The sequence below is a fragment of the Chaetura pelagica genome, unplaced genomic scaffold, assembly GCF_000747805.2.
Source record: "Chaetura pelagica isolate M959 unplaced genomic scaffold, ChaPel_1.0 scaffold109, whole genome shotgun sequence".
In the NCBI taxonomy this organism is placed as follows: domain Eukaryota; kingdom Metazoa; phylum Chordata; class Aves; order Apodiformes; family Apodidae; genus Chaetura; species Chaetura pelagica.
In genome coordinates this window covers 8,769,202-8,787,753 of record NW_009970725.1, presented here as the reverse complement: position 1 = coordinate 8,787,753, position 18,552 = coordinate 8,769,202, and the positions used below count along the sequence as shown (strand labels likewise).

At 35.4% G+C, this 18,552-nt stretch overlaps 1 protein-coding gene across 1 annotated transcript in view; it reads left to right on the top strand.

The window, feature by feature from the left end:
* The first annotated feature begins 814 nt into the window (after window positions 1-814).
* The window catches only part of RBBP8 (retinoblastoma binding protein 8), a 32,733-nt gene continuing 14,995 nt past the window's right edge, over window positions 815-18,552 (top strand). The window contains exons 1-8 of the mRNA XM_010006841.1: window positions 815-1,040; window positions 5,644-5,686; window positions 9,855-9,950; window positions 11,892-12,004; window positions 13,699-13,774; window positions 15,736-15,902; window positions 17,291-17,392; window positions 18,393-18,490. Coding sequence (XP_010005143.1) covers window positions 929-1,040; window positions 5,644-5,686; window positions 9,855-9,950; window positions 11,892-12,004; window positions 13,699-13,774; window positions 15,736-15,902; window positions 17,291-17,392; window positions 18,393-18,490 — 807 coding nt within the window. The 5' untranslated portion in view covers window positions 815-928. The remainder of the gene's footprint in view (window positions 1,041-5,643; window positions 5,687-9,854; window positions 9,951-11,891; window positions 12,005-13,698; window positions 13,775-15,735; window positions 15,903-17,290; window positions 17,393-18,392; window positions 18,491-18,552) is intronic.

Here is an 18,552-nt window from a genome sequence, read left to right as displayed (position 1 = left end):
TTGACCACATAAAAATGGGTAAAACTGAGAATGTCCAGTTTCTCACACAGGAAACTGAAGGACAGATTACATGAGTATCTCAATATTGGACACCCAGTGCCAATAGAATTAAGTCTTGCTTTGGCCCAGATCCAGATCTGAGTACCATGTTTTCCCTGTAGTTTACCTGAGGGAGTCACCTGTGCTAAGAAACCCTTCAAAACGAAGAAGGATTATGGGTAAGGTTGTTCTGAGTTGTGTAGGCAGCCTGGCCTTTAAGCCAGGGCTGGCTGACTAAGTCGTTCTCCTCAAATACTAATGTTTTGGAGATTTCTAGGTTTTGAGATTATACTCCTATTTCCTTTTCATGGGCGAGAGGGAATGATTTTGATCTCAAATAATGAAAACTTCAAGGGGATGTGAGCTTTTATTTGCACAAAGGTGTAATTTGAATCCATGTTTATGTAAAGGATCTATATACACAAATACGTATCTGACAAACTTGTGACAAATGCTTTTGCTGACAGCCAGGTTTTGGAAGCTTAATGTACTTTTGGAAGACAGGAATTCTGTTTAGCTGTAGCTAAGGACTAAAGACTCCTAAACATCTTAATCTACTTTTAGGTTGATAGCTTTTTAAAGGCAGGGGCATTCATTCTTTTAGTTTATAATTTCTTGTAGCAAAATACTTGGCCTCTTCCACACACTTTCAGGGAGACTGTCAGCATGTAAGTACAACTCGACAAGGATAGGCAGTAAGCTTTGTATTTCATCCATGGCTGAAACTTATACTCTGATAAATGCAAACCTAAGTGTTGTCACTCTGTCATTACAGGCTTACACCTGTCTTCAGAAACTGCTTCATAACTATGCAATTTAAAACTTAACAGTGTGAGAGTGAGCCAGTTCTGCAAATAAGTCAAAGAAGTTGGGAGCAGAAAAAAGCAAGATGAATGCATCTGGAGGAAGCTGTGGGAGCCCTAGTTCTTCAGAACCTCCAGGAGATTTCTTCAAGGAATTGTGGTCCAAACTGAAAGAATGTCATGATAAAGAAGTACAAGGTAAATTGTTTGGGTTCACAGAAGGCAGTCTCATACCACAGGAAAAGTTTGAACCAGAGCACCACTCCCTCTGCATGGAACTAAATAGGTTTTTAATGTCTTTTGTTATGTGGAAAGTTGGACTGGGTGATTACAAATGATCCTTACAGATTGACCACCTATGCCTGGTTTAACAGGGTTACTTTTAAACTATCGAGAAGTATAAATGATTTGCCAAGTCTGTGAAGAAAAAGTAACACAATGTTCCATGGCATCTGAGTTTGCTTGGGAAATATTTAAATGTTACCTTACCCTTAATGGATTAGGATTCAAAGTTTCCCAGTCGAGGTATTCAGTAGCATTTTTTGCTTCTTTATTTCTCTTTGGATTTAGTCACTTCAGGTATATTAAAATGGCTTGCATTGTTTATTTCCCCTAATTTGTGCAAAATACCACTGCAGATTAATATTATCGAAGTGAAAAGTATTTATTCAGTTTTTAGTGCTTAGCACTTTCTCAAAAAAATTTATGATAGAGCTGCTTATTCTTAAGTTGTATTTTGTGACCTGTGATACCAATTTTACTATGGATTGACTTAATGTATTTTTATTATTCAGTAGCGCGAGAAATTAGTAACACTCAAAGTAAAGATGAATTATTGTGCCATATATTTATATTCTGATAATAATATTGGTTTAGGAACAGCATTCATAAGATGTTTTGCCAAAAATACTTCATAAGAAGTTAAGATTTTGGTTTGCTAATCTGAAGTCACATGACTCATTGTTCTGGATGGAGTTGGAAGAGTATTTGAATCTTCCACGAAGCGTATTCTTATGCATGAAATAGTATTTATATCAGGGTAGAATAAAAGCAGGTGAGCTTTTGTGAATAAAGAGCTTTAGTCATGCAAGTACATCTTTGTAGCCAGACCACAACAGTGGCCTTGGTCACTTCCCCCAGCCACAGAACAATCCCAGGCTGTACTCTTAGGTCCCACTACATCATCCCCTCTTAATTTCAAAAACTGTGGGGGATTGTTTTATAACGTATGGATGTTCCCTACCTCCCATGGAAAGTCTTGACTCAACAATTTGCAACGCTAGGTCTTGACAATTTTTGTTAGTAATTTAAAAGCAAACAAACAACCAGAAAAAAACAACTTCTATCAGTTTGGCAACTGAAAGGAAAGAAGCACTAGATAGTAGCATTTTGTTGCATTAAAAAAAAAAAGTGTAACTGTTTTAAATATGTCAATATTGTGTCCTCTCTTAGTTATTAGTTATTTTTTGTTACCTTTTTATTACTTTTTTTTAATCTTGGTGAATGGGTATGATGTCAAGTGCAGATAAATGCGGAAGCACTGGCAGAATGGGATCTGGCAATCCATGGCATGTCTGAACAACAAAAACTGAACAAACAAAAAGCTCTTAATGTAGAGGGTAATGTTAAGTGACCCCTCCTCTAGTTTCTTGGGATGTGCAGCACGTGACTTTAAAGTTTTGGTTTTCTTTATGCAAGTGAAGATACTTTAAAATGCATGCTGGGTGTTGCCAGATAATTTTGCCACTAGGCAGTCTTTTTCATGCCTAGCTCTTTGTCAGTATGTCCCACACCGTGTTAGGTAAAATTAGGTCTTCCATGATAACATCAAAGACATGCCTGAAGGATAGTTAATTTTTTCAAAAGGTGGGGATCCTCTTGTAGAAAATGGTACTGGAAGATATTTTAGAAACATCAAACACAGACTTGCCTGGACTTTGCTTGTTTCTGAAGTCTATAAATAAGAATTAAAATTGACTCATGAGTTTCCAATCTAAATGTCAGCAAAAAATTATTCTAAAGATGGTAGAGGGTGGAGTAAGGGAGAGTTAGTAACTGGAGGAAAAGCTGTTTGCATGTACAGTGCACAATGAAGAAAAGACTGTAAAGGTGGAGTTCTTATTTATTACAAATCCATTAAAAGTAGGATTTATGATACATGAGCATGAAATTGTCAGGCTTATTATACAAGTATTTATATATGTAAATAACATAGACTAGAGAATACTTCAAACTCTTACAATTTCCAATGGTCTTTATTGAATTTTGTAAAGGGTGTGTTTTTCCAACATATTAGCTAAACAAAACCAGCTTCTTATTCTTTTAAACTGATCCCGTGCTAAAAAATTACAAATATTGGCCCTATTCTAACAAAATTGCTATAATTTTCTCTCAAGTTTGTTATGTGACATTGGGTAGGACTCCAATGCAGTTTCCAAAGGTGTTTGGCATGGTCAATGTCAATTGACTTTTCAGAGAATTTAGAAGTGCTTAGCAACTCAGAATAATGGTCTTTAGAACTATATTTTACTTTTATTTTCTACCTATAGAAGGTGTGGGATACTTGCATAATGGTCACAAATTAGAAAGGAATTAAATAATGCTGTTTGAGAAGTGGCTGATTTCTAGAGGTGTTAATATTTGCATCTAGCTCAAAAGAATTACATGGATTCTTGCTGATGATAAGCAGAAGGTATCAATAGGGAAAAAGCTGTAGTCGTAGATGTGGAGAAAATAATGAGGAAAGCTATCTCATTGATAGTTTGCTGTAGGAAAGGAAATGGCTGGAAGCTACTCAAAAGCAAATAATTACAGAAAACAGGGTTGGAAGGGATCTTAGGAGGTCATCTAGTCCATCTCTGTACCCTTAAGGTAGGATTATGTCTGTGTCATTGCTGACAGAAGCTTGTCCAACCCGTTCCCAGAAAACCTCAGCGAGAAAGATCCTGCAGTCTCCCGGGTGCTGGCAGAAAAGTCCATTTAATGCATTGGAAAATTGATCAGAACAGAAATTGCCGTGGCCGTTAATTGAAATAACACAGCTACGTAGTCTAATCAAGTTGCAAATTTCATTAAGTAGTGCTGTGCATTTAATCAGTGTGTCTAATGATTGCGTAAAGAAGGTCTCCATCACTTTAATGGGGGAAGGTGTCATTTACTAAAGCACTTATGAGCTTTAGGTCATGTAGATTCATACAGTCTGTGGCTTGTCTATTCCATAGAAATGTGGGAAAGATGAAACTGAATTGGGAATGTACATAATGTAGTTCCACATAAGTTTATATGCTCACTAGAGTGTTAAATAAGGAAATATGGAAAAGCAAAGCTCTTTAAATGAGTGTGCCTGAACCCTCCCAACGGTCTGGGAAAGTAAAAGGAAGAGATTACACCCTAGGTAGTAATTCAGTGCTCTTGGATAAATGTAACAAACTGGTTTCCTGCCTTCTCATTGCAGTCATTTGAATTAAGAAAAAAACCCAGCCTTTAAGTAACTAGTTTGGTTCCTCCTGAATTCAGGTGAGAGGGGAGATAGTGTTACCTGTAGCACAGTACTGGGCCTTTTGAGCACTGCCTCTTCAATTTGTGTCTCAGGTTGCCAGTGTTACAACCCTAAATACTTGCTGAACAGACTACCTGTTCATACAGGAGATGCATTGTTGTGCAGCTTCATTCCTTCCGATGGGCGTGGAGCAGCATTAAAGCAGCTTTATAGGGGTTCTAATTGCAGATGCCTAATTGACTTGATGAATAGCAACTACTTAAAAAAAATAAACCCTCTTTTTATGCTGATCTGCATGATAGAACATAACATTTCACAGGTGCTGAACACTTAGAGGTAAAAGAAATCTTGCTATATTCCTAAGAACTTTTTTTTTTTTCTTAAGTAGTCTGTGCATTTTTACTTCATGGTCCCATTTGCACCTTGTAGCAGCCTGTGGCATGGGTTCACTCAGGCTCTGGCTGGCCTGACTGTTCCATTGTAAATGGCCTCAGGACTGAACCTTCTCAAGCAAGTAGTGTTCCCCTTTGAGCTGTTCCCAGCTGTTTCCCCTTTGAGCTGTGAGTGTGCTAGGGGAGAGAAAAAAGAAATATATTAGCTGCCTTAGCCTACATTTTCTATAGTAAGATGTAGTGTCGGGTATGTGTATTGGTTTAAATTCAAAATTATTAGAAGTTTCCTTAAAAATGTTCTGGTTTCATAAGTTTATCTTACTACCCTAAATGACTAATGCTTTTTGCAGGAAAGCTCACAAGGCACCTTATGTTTAACCTGAACTTCCTCACAACTTTTCACAGTTTGAAGAAAATACAGTGTTAGGAAAAAATGGTTACATTACTTTCTGATGTCATACAAAAATTTCTGTTGGATTTGTATCTAAGAATATGTTATACTGTTGCAGTCTAATTATTTCTGACCATTTATTTGGAAAAGGAATGGCCAGCTTGAGGACGGGTAGTAAGAATCACATTGATTTATGTAGGCATAGTCAATGAAAATACATTAACAGTGCTTGGTATTTGTGTGTGGTTTTTTTGCAAATGTGTTTTTATACCTGTTTTATTAGGAATTTACGTTTGATTGAGAAGTCCTTGTTTCCTTGAGATCTTATTAGCTGTATTTATTTCCAAGATCTGGTAGAACATAGTCAAGAAGTCCAGAATGAACTGTTTTCTCCAAATTACTGACATTTTTTCTCTCTTTTGCAGATGTCATTGGCAAAAGGAGAGTTAATTTATAATTTCCTTCACTATTTTCGAGTCAGAATTCTATAACAGGTTTTTTTTTCTTTCCACTTTTCAGGCTTACAGCTGAAAATATCCAAGTTGAAAAAGGAAAGATGCTTGTAAGTACTCCTGATGATCTAATTTATTAAAGGAGAGCCTGAGTACCATTAATGAGCCATAATTCTTGTAAGATCAATTGAGGTTTAATGGATTCTTCCTTCAGGCATGTACAAAACTATGCTCACTATAATAATTCGGCCTAAGTCATCAAAAGAGATGTGTAACTCCTATTAGGAGGCATAAGCCGAACACTAGGTTTGCCTTTCTTGAGCCAGGCAAACATTGACTTGAAAGGTTTTCTTATCTGCAGTATAGCTAAGATAGACAAGACAATAAGCCGACTTAAAATTTAATTTTATTGTTTTTTGCTATGTGTTTGCCTTTAGTATCAGGTGTTGTGCTTTTAACTCAGCTTTCAGTCATTCAGTAAAAATTCCAGTAATAACCTGCTAATTTTCACTCAATTCATATTTTTTAAAACTTCTTTCGTAGTCATTATTTGCTACTAATTTTTAGTTCTGTTCATTAGGTGCAATTTGGGGAAAAAAATCTTAATTACAGGTTTTACATGTACAGTAGAATTGCAGTATGTGTTTACAGCATTAAATCAGCTTTTATTTTTCTTCTACTGATGAAATCTGTATTTAATAAAATGATAAGAGATATGCTAATGTGATTGTTTATTCAAATTTTTACTTCAGGTTTAATTAAATTAATGTTATGTTAGTATTACCTATGACCTATATTATGGGTTGCCCTTTATATACTGCCGTTTAAGAGGAATACAAGTATACTTGATCTTTTTCCACGTCGGAAAACAATATAATTGCATTAGATATGTTCAAGAAGTTAAACTCTTCTTAAAATTAGCAAAAATACTCCATATTGCATTCCTAGCATTGCCATTTGAAGTTCAAGAAATACTTTTAAAGTGTAGCCACCGTGTTCTCAAGTGAAGTTTGGGTTTTTTCAAAATTAACATTTCTATCATCATCTAGTCAGATTTCTTCCTCATTAATTCCTATTAGGATTTTTAATATTTTTTTTTAATGTTAAATTTCTCAGATTGTAAAATAGGAAATAATTCTCCCAGAGCCTAGAAAAAGAAGGTCATCATGTGCTTTATTGTAAAATAGTAACAGAAGGAAATCTCTAGCATTTTTCTCAGTTCCTGTCTAAATTGCCCCATGTGACTACATTTCTAGTTGGGAATGAAACAAAGGTGTCTTTCCACAGGAGTAAATTCCCTCTAGTGGAATTCATGTTTCTTTTTCCTGTAACACAAAATGTTTAAATTCATCTTATAGTGATACTGGCTTTTCCAGTACAATTTGATTGCACTACAGTACATACTTAACTTGCTGCCTACTGTTCTTATAACTGTTCTTCTGTAATTATAACTGAGTCTCACTTGTTGGAAAATCATTCGTGTTTCTTTTTTGTCTAGGCCTTTTGGAAGAAATTCTCTTTGTGTAATGTCTGTGTTGCTCTCTTCCCTGGGTATCTACTTGGATTTTGTTTATCCTTTGTAGTGCTCCAACCTCCTCTGAGCTTTTGTTTTGCTTGTTTCAGTTAAATATCACCCATCTTGCTGGCATTTGATAACCCCCAGTAGCAGTTGGAGCCTTTACGATGTTTGGTTTTCTCACATTCCAGCTGCATTGGTACAGCTTTCATCTCTGAAGACTGTAGGTGGTTTTGACCTATGGTTTTGGCTTTTGTCTGCATAGTGTTGCTCTGATGCTTGCTGAGCAGGTGCAGTTTCCCAAACCAACAGCAAGGCTTAGAATCCCAGGACTACCTCTGTGGCCTACAATGTCCTGTTCCCCCACATGTGCACCTGCTCCTCAGGATCAGGATTCGTCAGCTTCTATACAGCTTCTTGTTCAATCTCCAACACTAGTAGAACGCAGTGTAGTCTATTTGCAGCTGCTGTTTAATTGTCCATAAGAGTTCACAAATTATGTAAAAAAAGGCAGTAGAGTCCAGTTGCTCATTTAGTCTGTTGGTGAATTCTGTTGGTGAATTCTGCTAGTGAATTTTTAGACAATCAGAAATATTAATTCGTATGAACTTTATCAAGATATTTGGTTCACGGTGTATCATGGAATGTTGTCAGATCTTTCATTAAAATCCAAGCAGCGTATGTGTTGTTTACATTTTAAAGGTACATTTTCTAGACATTGAGGTTGATGTTTCAGTATCACAAAGAATATATTTATTTTAGTAGATGAAATTGTACTAGGTTATTAGGTGGCTTTCAGTTAGCAAATAGTTGGGCCATGTTTTATAGTTACAGGCCACACTTTCCTGAAAAAATACCAGTTTAACATCTTGTTATTTCTTACATATACTTAGTAAATAAGGCAGTAGTTTCATTTTTAAATCTAAAAGGATAAAAATTATATTCGCAGTTGTTGTTAACCTGGTGTATCATGAGTCGCTTCCATGTACTGAAATCTTAAATTGATCAGTTAATTTTTTTCTAGTATTATCAGTGATGTACTGAACGCATACCAAATGGTTTAGTTACTGTTTGTTGGAATCTTTCTACAATTACCACATTGTAGATACCTACTCTTACATAGGAGGTCTTGTTCTCCTTGGTGCATCTGAATACCTGAGGTTTAGTGTTTCAGACTTGGTAATCAGCTGACAATAGGTGCCTTATTTTGTACCCCACTTCAGCAATGGAACTAATGACTTGTAAATGCTAGGTCAGAGACCATTCATTATGCACAGTTCCTTCATAGCCAAAAATGTTATGTTTATCTCAGGTGCACTAGAATTTAAAAAAAAAAAAAAAGGCCTAGTTCCTTCTGTCATTTTACTATCTCAATGTGACATTTTACAGGATTAGGTGGAAGGCATGGATTATTAGTATGTTTGGTTTTGGTTTTTTAATCTTTACAAATAACTTAATGCCATGGAATGACTTCAAGGTAGCTTGGGAATAACATTTAAACATTTTTTATTTTAGGCCTTCACTAAGTTACATAAACAAAGAAGTGTTTTTTTTAATGCCATAAATATCAGAAAAGCACAGACTTTTGTCAGATGCTTGGTTAATTAACTGAGTTTGCAGCACTTTAATACTTTGTCCTCCCCATGTGAAAGTACAAGTCCCTCGTGCTGTTTGCTTGTAACTGGTTTGTATGTTGAATGTGAAGCTGGAAAGGGCAGTATCGGTCTGGGTGGTAGAACAGAAAAAGAAAATCTCTGTACTTTAGATTTCAGAATTAATAACATATGTCTGTAATTGTACACTGCAGAAGCTTCCACCTGTTCCATTCACCTTATGTGCCATGATTTTAATTTCTTGAATTACTCTAATACCAGCAATATGAAAATGTGTTTGACTAAAGTATCTTAGTGCCAAGTAAGTATGTGTAAAATAACTCATTCAACAAGTTAGTAAATATGTTTTCATGTCATGTTGTGTGTGTGCTTAGCAGCCTTTTTTGAGCCAATTTCTTGGCCTCCTCGAAGAACCCATTTCAGGCACACTGAAAACAAATACCTGCTTTCGTGGAATATGCAAAGGTTCCATGGTAAAAAGAAGACCTGGGAATGCATTCTCAGAAGTTACTTATTGTCATGTTATATATATTGAGCTGCTTACCTTGTATTGGAAGTTAATTTCCTTGTAGAAAAAAATCGTGTGCTTGTTGCCCATACATTGTTTGCATTTTGAAGAGGTGTTGTGATCTGATAATAAAAGTGAAGGAGAGCTAAAACTGAGAAGTCAGTGTTAATGCTTTTCCTTAGCTCTTTTGAGGAGGAGATGTTCTTTGTTAATTACATAGTCCTGGCAAGAGCAAAATGACTTGGTTGTGAAAGTCCCCAATTAGCTTCCCAACAGCTCCACAACACAGTAAAATAAGAGAATTGCTTACATTCCCTGAAATTGTTGCTTGAATACTGTTAGCTTTTATGCCTTGACTGTCATCAACTCTAATTCTTTTCCTGAATAAAAGTCAGATTTATCAACAGAGGCTCAACTGTGATATGAATTAGAAACTAGCTGTTCCTTTCCTAACTCAGAAATTTCTAAATTACTATTAATCAGAAGCACTCGTTTCATTTATCTTCGACTTAGTATTTTTGCTGATGATAATGACATTTTGCAAGAATATGAAGGAGACATCCCAGAGGGAAACACCTTTTGAGAAGCTAATAGCTGTGATTTAAAGCTAGAACTAATTTTTTTCCTCTGTTTGATTTTAGGGATGCAGAGAGACTTGAAGAGTTTTATACCAAGAACCAACAGCTCAGAGAACAGCAAAAAGCACTTCATGACACTATCAAGGTTTTAGAAGACAGGTGAAGTAGTGTCCTTTTGGGTTTGTTGTGTTTTGTTTTTACAGAGTAGCTCTTTGCAAGTTGGCTTTGTTTTGCTATAGTTTGGTTTTTATAGCGAATGAGTCCTTTTCTAATACAATCCAAATAATATGTATGAAAGAAAAGTGTAAAATTTAGTTTCTTCTGACTGAAAAAAAATATTTTTGAAGTGCTTAGCTTGCTTAGTTCAGTTAAGATGAACAGAAGTTAAACAGATCAGCTTGGGAGGCAGATAGCCACTTAAAAGAACATGCTTTTCTATCCATTTTTGTAGAGGTAAATTTTATATCAATTGAGATGTACTTAAAAGTATGAAACCCAAGGGCAAACTACATAATATACTTTGAAACTCATTAAATAACTCCCTTACAAAATATTCCAGATTTGGGGAAGTGGGATGTGTTTTTTACCTAAATTTAATCACAGGTCCTGTCTCCTGCCTAGTTTTGGACTTAAAATTCGGGTCACCTTTTGACCAATTCTGCCTTTCCCTTATTTGTTTCTGTTTAATCTAGTAGAGCAAAACAAAACCAGTAGACACGAAATTACAGAGCATTTTTTCATCTTTAAAAAATGACAACTGTTTTGGCAAGTGTATGTTAAATTTGCTGCTATTAGGCTCTCAGATGCTTTCTGGGGACAGGAGAACATTACATAGTAAATTATTTTCCCACATTCCTGTGCTACCTCAAACTTCTGAACTATAGTTCTCAAATTTTGCTTTCAACTCTTTCTCTGTGAAAGGGCATTAGGGATAAACTTGTAACTGTGCAGGTAATAAACTTTCACATCACATGGGCAGAGGGACTTTTGCAGAGTGGATGGGCTTTTCTAATCCTTTAGGAGATGAAGTACTACATTGTGGAAAACAAAAGTAATATTTTAAAGTGTTTCAATACAGGGAGATGATAATACTATTTTTTACACAGTCAGATAAGCTTGTATGATGAAGCATTTTGGAATTTTACTCTTTCCATATTATTAAATTATTAAATATTAAAATACCTGTAAACCAAGATAGCTTTTGCTTCCAATATTGATCTGTAGAATTTGAAACTTAGATGTTTTGTGGGGGTTATTGTGTGGTTTGTTGGGTTTTTTTTAATAAATACTTGGTGTGTTTGCAGCACCAGTGGAGAACTTGTAACCAATTGGTCTCTTCTTTAGCTGGGAAAATAGAGTGTAGTTTTCACTTTGGTAATACTGTTAGCTTTTTGTTGTGCACTTAAAATGAATGCACATTTCATTGCATGAATGAATGTGTCAAGTAAGGTGGAGTGATTTAAGCTAGTCATTTTCTGATAGCAGCTGTGCTTTAAATTGGTGATGTAACTGATTAGAGACTGTGGAGACAATGCCTCACGTGGACTTTTGGATCCACTTCCAAGTACTGGTGTCTAGATAAAGATCCAGGTTTTCCCATTTGCTTGATATTTGTTACAGAGCAAACTTACTGTTTGTCTTTTCTGTGTTACTGCTTTGCATAATGACAGTGATATATCCTTAAATGACGTAGTACTTATATTTCCTGAAATTATTTGCTTATTGTTTTTTGATTGAATGAACTTTACTTATAATGAATGGCAATTTCTATCTGACAGTACCTTTAGTAGGACACCTCACAAAGGCTTTCAGTGCAAATGATCATGCTCCACTTCAATAAAGCAATGCCTATTGCTTTAGAAGTACCCAGTACCTACCTATCCAGTCATTTATGCAGTTGTTAGAACATGTAGTATTAGATTGCCCAGAAATCTCAGAATACTGCTATGTCAACATTTAAAACCATAATACTTTGTGGTGTTATGCATAGTTATCAGAAACTTTCTCCTTTTCATTGTTCAAAAGGCCAGGTAAGTGTGAATATCTGCTTCATGTATGGCAATATTTTCCTAACAGAGGGACTTCTTAATTTTATTGTAGGCTAAGAGCGGGATTATGTGATCGTTGTGCTGTAACCGAAGAACACATGAGAAAGAAGCAGCAAGAGTTTGAAAGCATCCGGCAGCAGAATCTTAAGCTAATCACTGAGCTTAGTGAGTTTACTCCATGAGTCTGAAGACAAAACATACTGTTTTCTAAACTAGTTCATCATGAATTCCTGTAACTTGATATCACTGATATACAGTGTGCTTAGAAAGCCCAAATTCAGTAAGGGGATACTTAATTCTACAGTCTGAAAATATGTAACGTACCAATTACTCGTCATTTGACTCACCTTCTTAGATTGAAGTGCTGATACCAAAAGTGAACTGATGTGGAAAATCTTACAGTGTAAAGTAGCTACTGTAGATAAAATGTGGCTGCTTAGCTTTATTCCTACACCTAAAGCATAGAATGACTGATTGACAGTTTTCCTAAGAAAACTAACTGATGATTGCAAAGTAGCAAGTTCAAACAGAAGTTCCCTGGGTCCAGCTTGTGTCCTGTAGTTGGTCTTAGAGTTCAACTACAGGATCCCATAACTTTCACCTCTGAAGCCACAAAAGAATCACTTCATGCCAGGCAGATTGTAGCCAGCTCGTTTTGTTATCAGGAAGTTATACATATGGAACAGGAAAAACTAAACTGTTCTGTGTGACATAGAGGCAGGAGACAACAAATGTCTTCATAAAGAGTTTAGAAAGATTGGTTGTATAAAGTGCTAAAAAATACAGGACAGGATTAAAAAACAGTTAATGGTTATCTTTACCATTAATTATTTTGTGTCTTTGAGTTGTCTTGCTTGATCAAGAACAAGTAGACATTAGTGAAATTTAAAATGTGGGAAATGCCAGACACAAAAAGTAGCTTTTCAGTGCTTAAATTCTAGAAATACTAGACTGTGTACTACTTACAAAACACAGCCATTTTTCAAGGAATTCTAATATTAGATATTGATGTATAAATATTCTGAATTCTTTGGTTTAATGATTAAGAACAAACAGGATACAACCAATCATTAAATAAATCTCTGAGCCTTAAAAATCAATGTGAGACCTATTGGATACAGATCTTCTTGTGTGCTATGTGACAGAACAGTAGTTTTCTGTGGGCTTAAGGTGAGATCTGTATGACAATTAATGTATTTTCTGCAACCAGTAAAAAAGGATTAGTCAATAATAATCCAGAGGTAAAATATACAATTAAAAAAAAAGAACAAGAAAATAAAAATTAAGTGAACAGAAAAGTTGGGAGCTCTCACTACATTAGCTTGAGACAGCATGGAAAAAAGGCTGAAGGGGTTGCAATAAACTTGTGTGAAGTATGGGCAGATTCAGTTGCAAATTAAGAAAACTAAATAAAAATTCTGACAAAATATTTACCTAGTTTTTTAGAAAATGGGCTTTTTTCCATTCTCTCCAATTAGCTGATTGCTTTGGTGGCTAAAGCCAAATTCTACTTACTTTATACTTCATAGGCTGTCTGCAACCTAAGGAAGCAGTTTTGTTCATGGAGCTGAGTGAGCAATTAATTTGTCTTTACTGCACAGTCTCACTTGCATGTACATGGACAAAAGGAGTTCATGATTGTGAGAAACTAGTATTCTGATCCAGTAGTTGTGACATCTTTGCCTTTTCTAACATCATTTTAGAATTTCAATTTAATGACTAGCTTGAAAAGTAATGTTGGTAAGCCATAGAGGAGGGTGCATGGTATTATGTTTCAGAATTGGTTCTGTTTCTTAAAAGGAACTGACAACATTAGATATACAAGGCATTGATTCTTATTTTTTTGCTATAAATTGCAGTGAATGAAAAAAACAACCTACAGGATGAAAACAAAAAGATAACTGAACAGTTTCAGCAACTACAGAAGGAGTTGGAGTAAGTTGAGGTTTTCTGGATATCCAGCCCCACCCCCCCCCATTCCTCACTAGGAATGTCTGAAAATATAAATACCAGCTTTTAAGTCTTTAAAACCTGAGTTTCCTCTTTTTTAACAGGTTGTGGAAAGATAGTCTACAGCTACTGTAACAACATAAAACCAGCATCTTTGTATTGTGCACAGTTTTGATTTTTTTAACTGCACATCTTTCTTGGTTTTAATCTGAAAGAAAGAGAGATAAATTTGTCTTAGAAATTGTGTTTGCCTTCATGATTGTTCAATATTATTCAGGTCACAGTGTACAGCAAAGCTTTACTTCTCATTCTTTTATTCCTCTGTTGATTCTTTACTAATTCTTTCCTCCTAGGTTAAAATTTTCTCAGCTAGTCAGAAAGTCCCAGGATCTAGCAATAATTTTTCAAAAATAAATTTATTATAATTTTATAATTAAAAAAACCTCCACAACATAGTCAATTCCAAAAGAAAAACGTTAAAATAATGAGCTGTAAATTGACTGTCAAATTGTAATCTGATATAATAGCAAGAGTGTGGCACACAGTACTCAAATATAGTGGTGCACTGTGCAAGGCAGAGGTAGTATTTCTTTCATGTCAGCTGTGGTTTGACATAATCTGAGACTTATCTCTGTTTTACCTGTCTGTTAAGTTGTGATCATGCATGGAGGGAATGAAACAGGACTTAGATTCATCCATTTACATTGCAAATGTATTGTTGAACTGTTTTTCTTGTTTCTTAAGATACTGTTAGCAGATGATACAGTTTTCCAGTTATGGTGCTTTCTTTGTAAATGTGCTAGAAAAGAGGAATTACAAAAAAATCACACAACAGAGTTCCTCAAGACTTCAGGGCATCACTGCATTAATGTTTGTTACTAAATTCAAAGTTAGTCATGGTATAAACATCACATTACTGACTCATTTTGTGTAAGATCTTGTGGTTCATTTCAATGGAAGCAGAAATACATCCATATTTCCTCTTCTTCCCTGAGATCAAAACCATGCATCCTTCTCTTTATAGTTTAGGAAATTATTGTTTGACCCATGTTTTCTCTTGAGAGTCATAAGGAAAAGTGCTACTGCAGAAAGATGACCAAGCAGGCTGAGTTAGATTTCCTTGTGTTTCTCTTTTGCTTCCTCTTCCATTTCTCACTACCACTGCCATGTGGCAGGTACTGATACCCTTATTAAGGACTAAACAAACTATATTTAAGTTAAAAGAACTGAAACAAATACCTTTTTTTTTGTATTTTCTAGTTATGTCTAGATTTTTTTAAAAAAATACTTTTTTGTTATGCTAATTTTTATATCCTGAGTCTGTGACATGCTGTTAGAGCTGGCAGTATGATACAAAATAAACTTCATAACTCATGTTTCACATTACTTGTTTTACATGGCTTACATTGCTTTTCACACTTCTCTCTTTGTGAAGTGAAAACAAGATATCATCCAATGGTGTGGAGCGGGGTTGATATTGCATAGTTCATTACCATTTAAAGTTGTCCAAAAGCTTTTGGTTTAAGACAGGTGGTATTCTTGGGGTACGCAGAGTGTTCCATACAGGTGGAGAGAAACTAGACCATCCATTTCAGCATTGTTTCCTTATAGTAGCATGTGCTTCAGAGGACAAGCTAAAACCCTACAGTCCCTAATTTCTTCTAGGGAAAAAGTAATCTGTAGTTGAGTAGTTCAATGTGGTTTTCAAACCTGAAGACCTGGGGTTGTGCACTGTTCTTAAGCTTGATGAAAGAAGTGTAAATTTTTGTTCAATGTACCCAAAACCTGGGTTCTAGTATTACTTTTTTACACTATGATGTTACTGAGATGGCTGTGTTTTCTAAATTGTTGCTTTCTTGAACCATATGATTGCCCTGCTTGCTGAAATGAAAGCTCTTCATCTTGCTGACTTGGGGTTTTATTTGACCACCTAATTTGGTCTCCAGGGAACGAAAACAACAAGCAGTGGAATTAGAAGAAGTCATTCCAGATTCTCCAGTTCGGGCTTCTTCATTCTCTGTGGTTAATCGTATGAGAAGAAAAAAAGAAAACAGGCATATCCGATACACAGAGCATAGGCACCCGGATTTGGAACTTGCAGAAGGCAACAGTGGTAAGAATTATTAATTTAAAAATAAATTTACAGGCTAAAGGAAAATATAATGTATAAATTTGCGTGCAAAGGATGAAAGCTTAGAAAAGTATCTTGTGAGCTTTTTGGTTTGGCTTTTTTCCATTTATGCTGCGATACACGAGTCAGGGGAAAAATGTCTTTAGCAATAACTGTTACATCAGCGATATGCTTAAAGCTTATCTTGACCTTCTACACTTCTTCATCCAAGTACACATACAAAACCAACAGTTTTCCAACCCATATCTCTTCTGTAACTCCCAAGAGAACTAAAAAAATCTGCAAGGGTTTGACTTGTGCATACAGCGATGTCACCACCTAGTGGCGAGTGAAATAACTGTTTTGTGACATTGAGCAATCGTTCTGCAATTAAAGAAATATTACTGAAACTGATAGACATCTAATTCTAGCAGCTATGTAATCTTTATTTTTCTGGTACTGAGACACTGTTTGCGTTTTTTGTGTGTGTGTTTAAGTTTGGAAGTATTGTGCACATTTAATTTCTAAGCTTTGTTCTGTCATGTCATTGAATTAGCTGTAATGTATTTTAACTCTTAAGAAATATTTTTCTGAAATAAGGGATTTTGGGCTTGTGTTTTAATGATACACAGGAAACACGATAAACAGTTCAGGTGTTCTTAATGTCTCCATTTATCTAGTGGAATAAAAAAAAAAAAAAAAAGAGTTTGAATAACATACAATTACATCTAAGTGTAAGTCCTGATTAAAAGCTTCTTTCCAAGAAGAATAATAGCACAACTGTGGGGTGAGGAGGTTGGGTTTGTTATTCACGTATGTCATTTCAGTGCCGTGAATAGTTTCTCCTTTCTAAACGTACCTGCTTCTCTTTGTTTTATGAATAAAACATTGCACTACTGAATTAAACCAAACTTAAATACATAGGAAATTATGTAAATACCTCACAGCTAATGGGTATGAAAAGCTGCTGGTGCCCGGATAGAAAGGACTATGTGCACAAAGTTCATTTTCTGATGCACAGAATTATGCCCTTTGATGGTTTACTCTTTAATAGTTTGGTTGCCAGGTCAAATATAGATTGAATAAATACTTTTAATGTGATTAGTACAGAAAATTATGTAATTATGTAATTATGTGCCTGTATTGTTTTCTGGCTGACTGGCTAGGCTGGCATTTGTGAGAGAAGGGATTTATATGAAATATTTGTGACTAATTTGTCATAGTGATACCTCAGAATAAAAATAATCAGGTGTGCTTAGGTTACTGGATCTACTGAAATAGCAAGATTGACATTCAAATGCTTTTAAGGTCAGGATCATTGTCAGTATCTACACAAAATTATCACAACAGGATTCCTAATTTCACTTTGTGAAAATGTTTCTAAATTCTAGAGTTTGGAAAAATTCCTCTGTATTCCACCCAAGTGAACAGCCACCACAGGGAAGAAATATTAGTGGCAGACACCTGTGATCCACAGCTGTCTCCTGTGCCAAGTAAGTATATTAATATATTTTTGTTTAATTCCATTCAAAATAAGGCAAAAATGCTGTAAAACTGAAGGTTCATCAACAACAAGGGTTCATCTCTTTAAACACAGGAGCCAGGAAAAGGATATTATGTTTAATCACAAAAGTGCTGCTGAAGTCTCTGTCTTATAATGCCTGTCTTTATTCCACTAGGTACTTAATCTAGTGGCATAGCATCAGGATTTAGAGTCAAGAAATTAAAAGAAGCTCAGTGCAGCTATTACTGAGAATTACATTTCTGTTTGACATAAATATGTAATATTTAGAGGTCCTTCTGTTAATTATTCCTGTTTCTGAAATAGTGAATTGCCACAAATCTTCAAGTCTAAAGTCCTTCTCAATAACAGATTTTTTGTCAGTAACTTTCTGTGTCCCTGATTTTTTTTCTGTGAAGTGTTCAACTATAACTTACTGAGAATCAGCACTTTGGAATTACTCATGCAGGTCAGGGTTGTGGTGGTTGTAGTTGAGGTATTTCCCCATTGTATTATGTTGCCCCAGTTTAATAAACTGTTAAACCTCTGCAAGAAAGGAAAGCTATCTAGAAAAACTTTTAAGTGTCACCTAGGAAATGTGCAACACAAGCATCTTAGTACAACTAAGTATTATCACTGGTCTATATGTTTTTCTTTGCCTATTAATCCCCTGGACTGGGAGTTTTGAAAAGCAGCTTTTCCATTGACTTGTCTCTGGATTTTAAATTTGGGAATCTCTATTCAAATCAGAAGCCTATTTCTCTGTGAAGATACAGCAGTTTGCACTCATCAGAAATTCTTCTTTTGCTCCGCTTCTCCACTTGCTGCTTCCAAATACTACCTGTATCTGACACAGGTCAAGTTAATTTCATAATTGCCAATTTTAATTTGTGATCTCTTTAATTCTGTTTTTTATTTCACCATCTGTGTGAGCGCAGTAAGGTATTATAATGTATATGTAACTTATTGTGAGCTTCTTTATTCTAATAAAGATAAACCAAGGATGGGAGGCTACCCTGTTCCAAAGCCATCTTTCAATTTGGCTGCAGTCGTGGCAGAAACGATTGGACTTGCTGTTCAAGAGGAATCTGTAAGTAATATCCCCACATTTGTTACCTAATCAGCTTTTTGTGCCTGTTGCTTTCAGAAAGA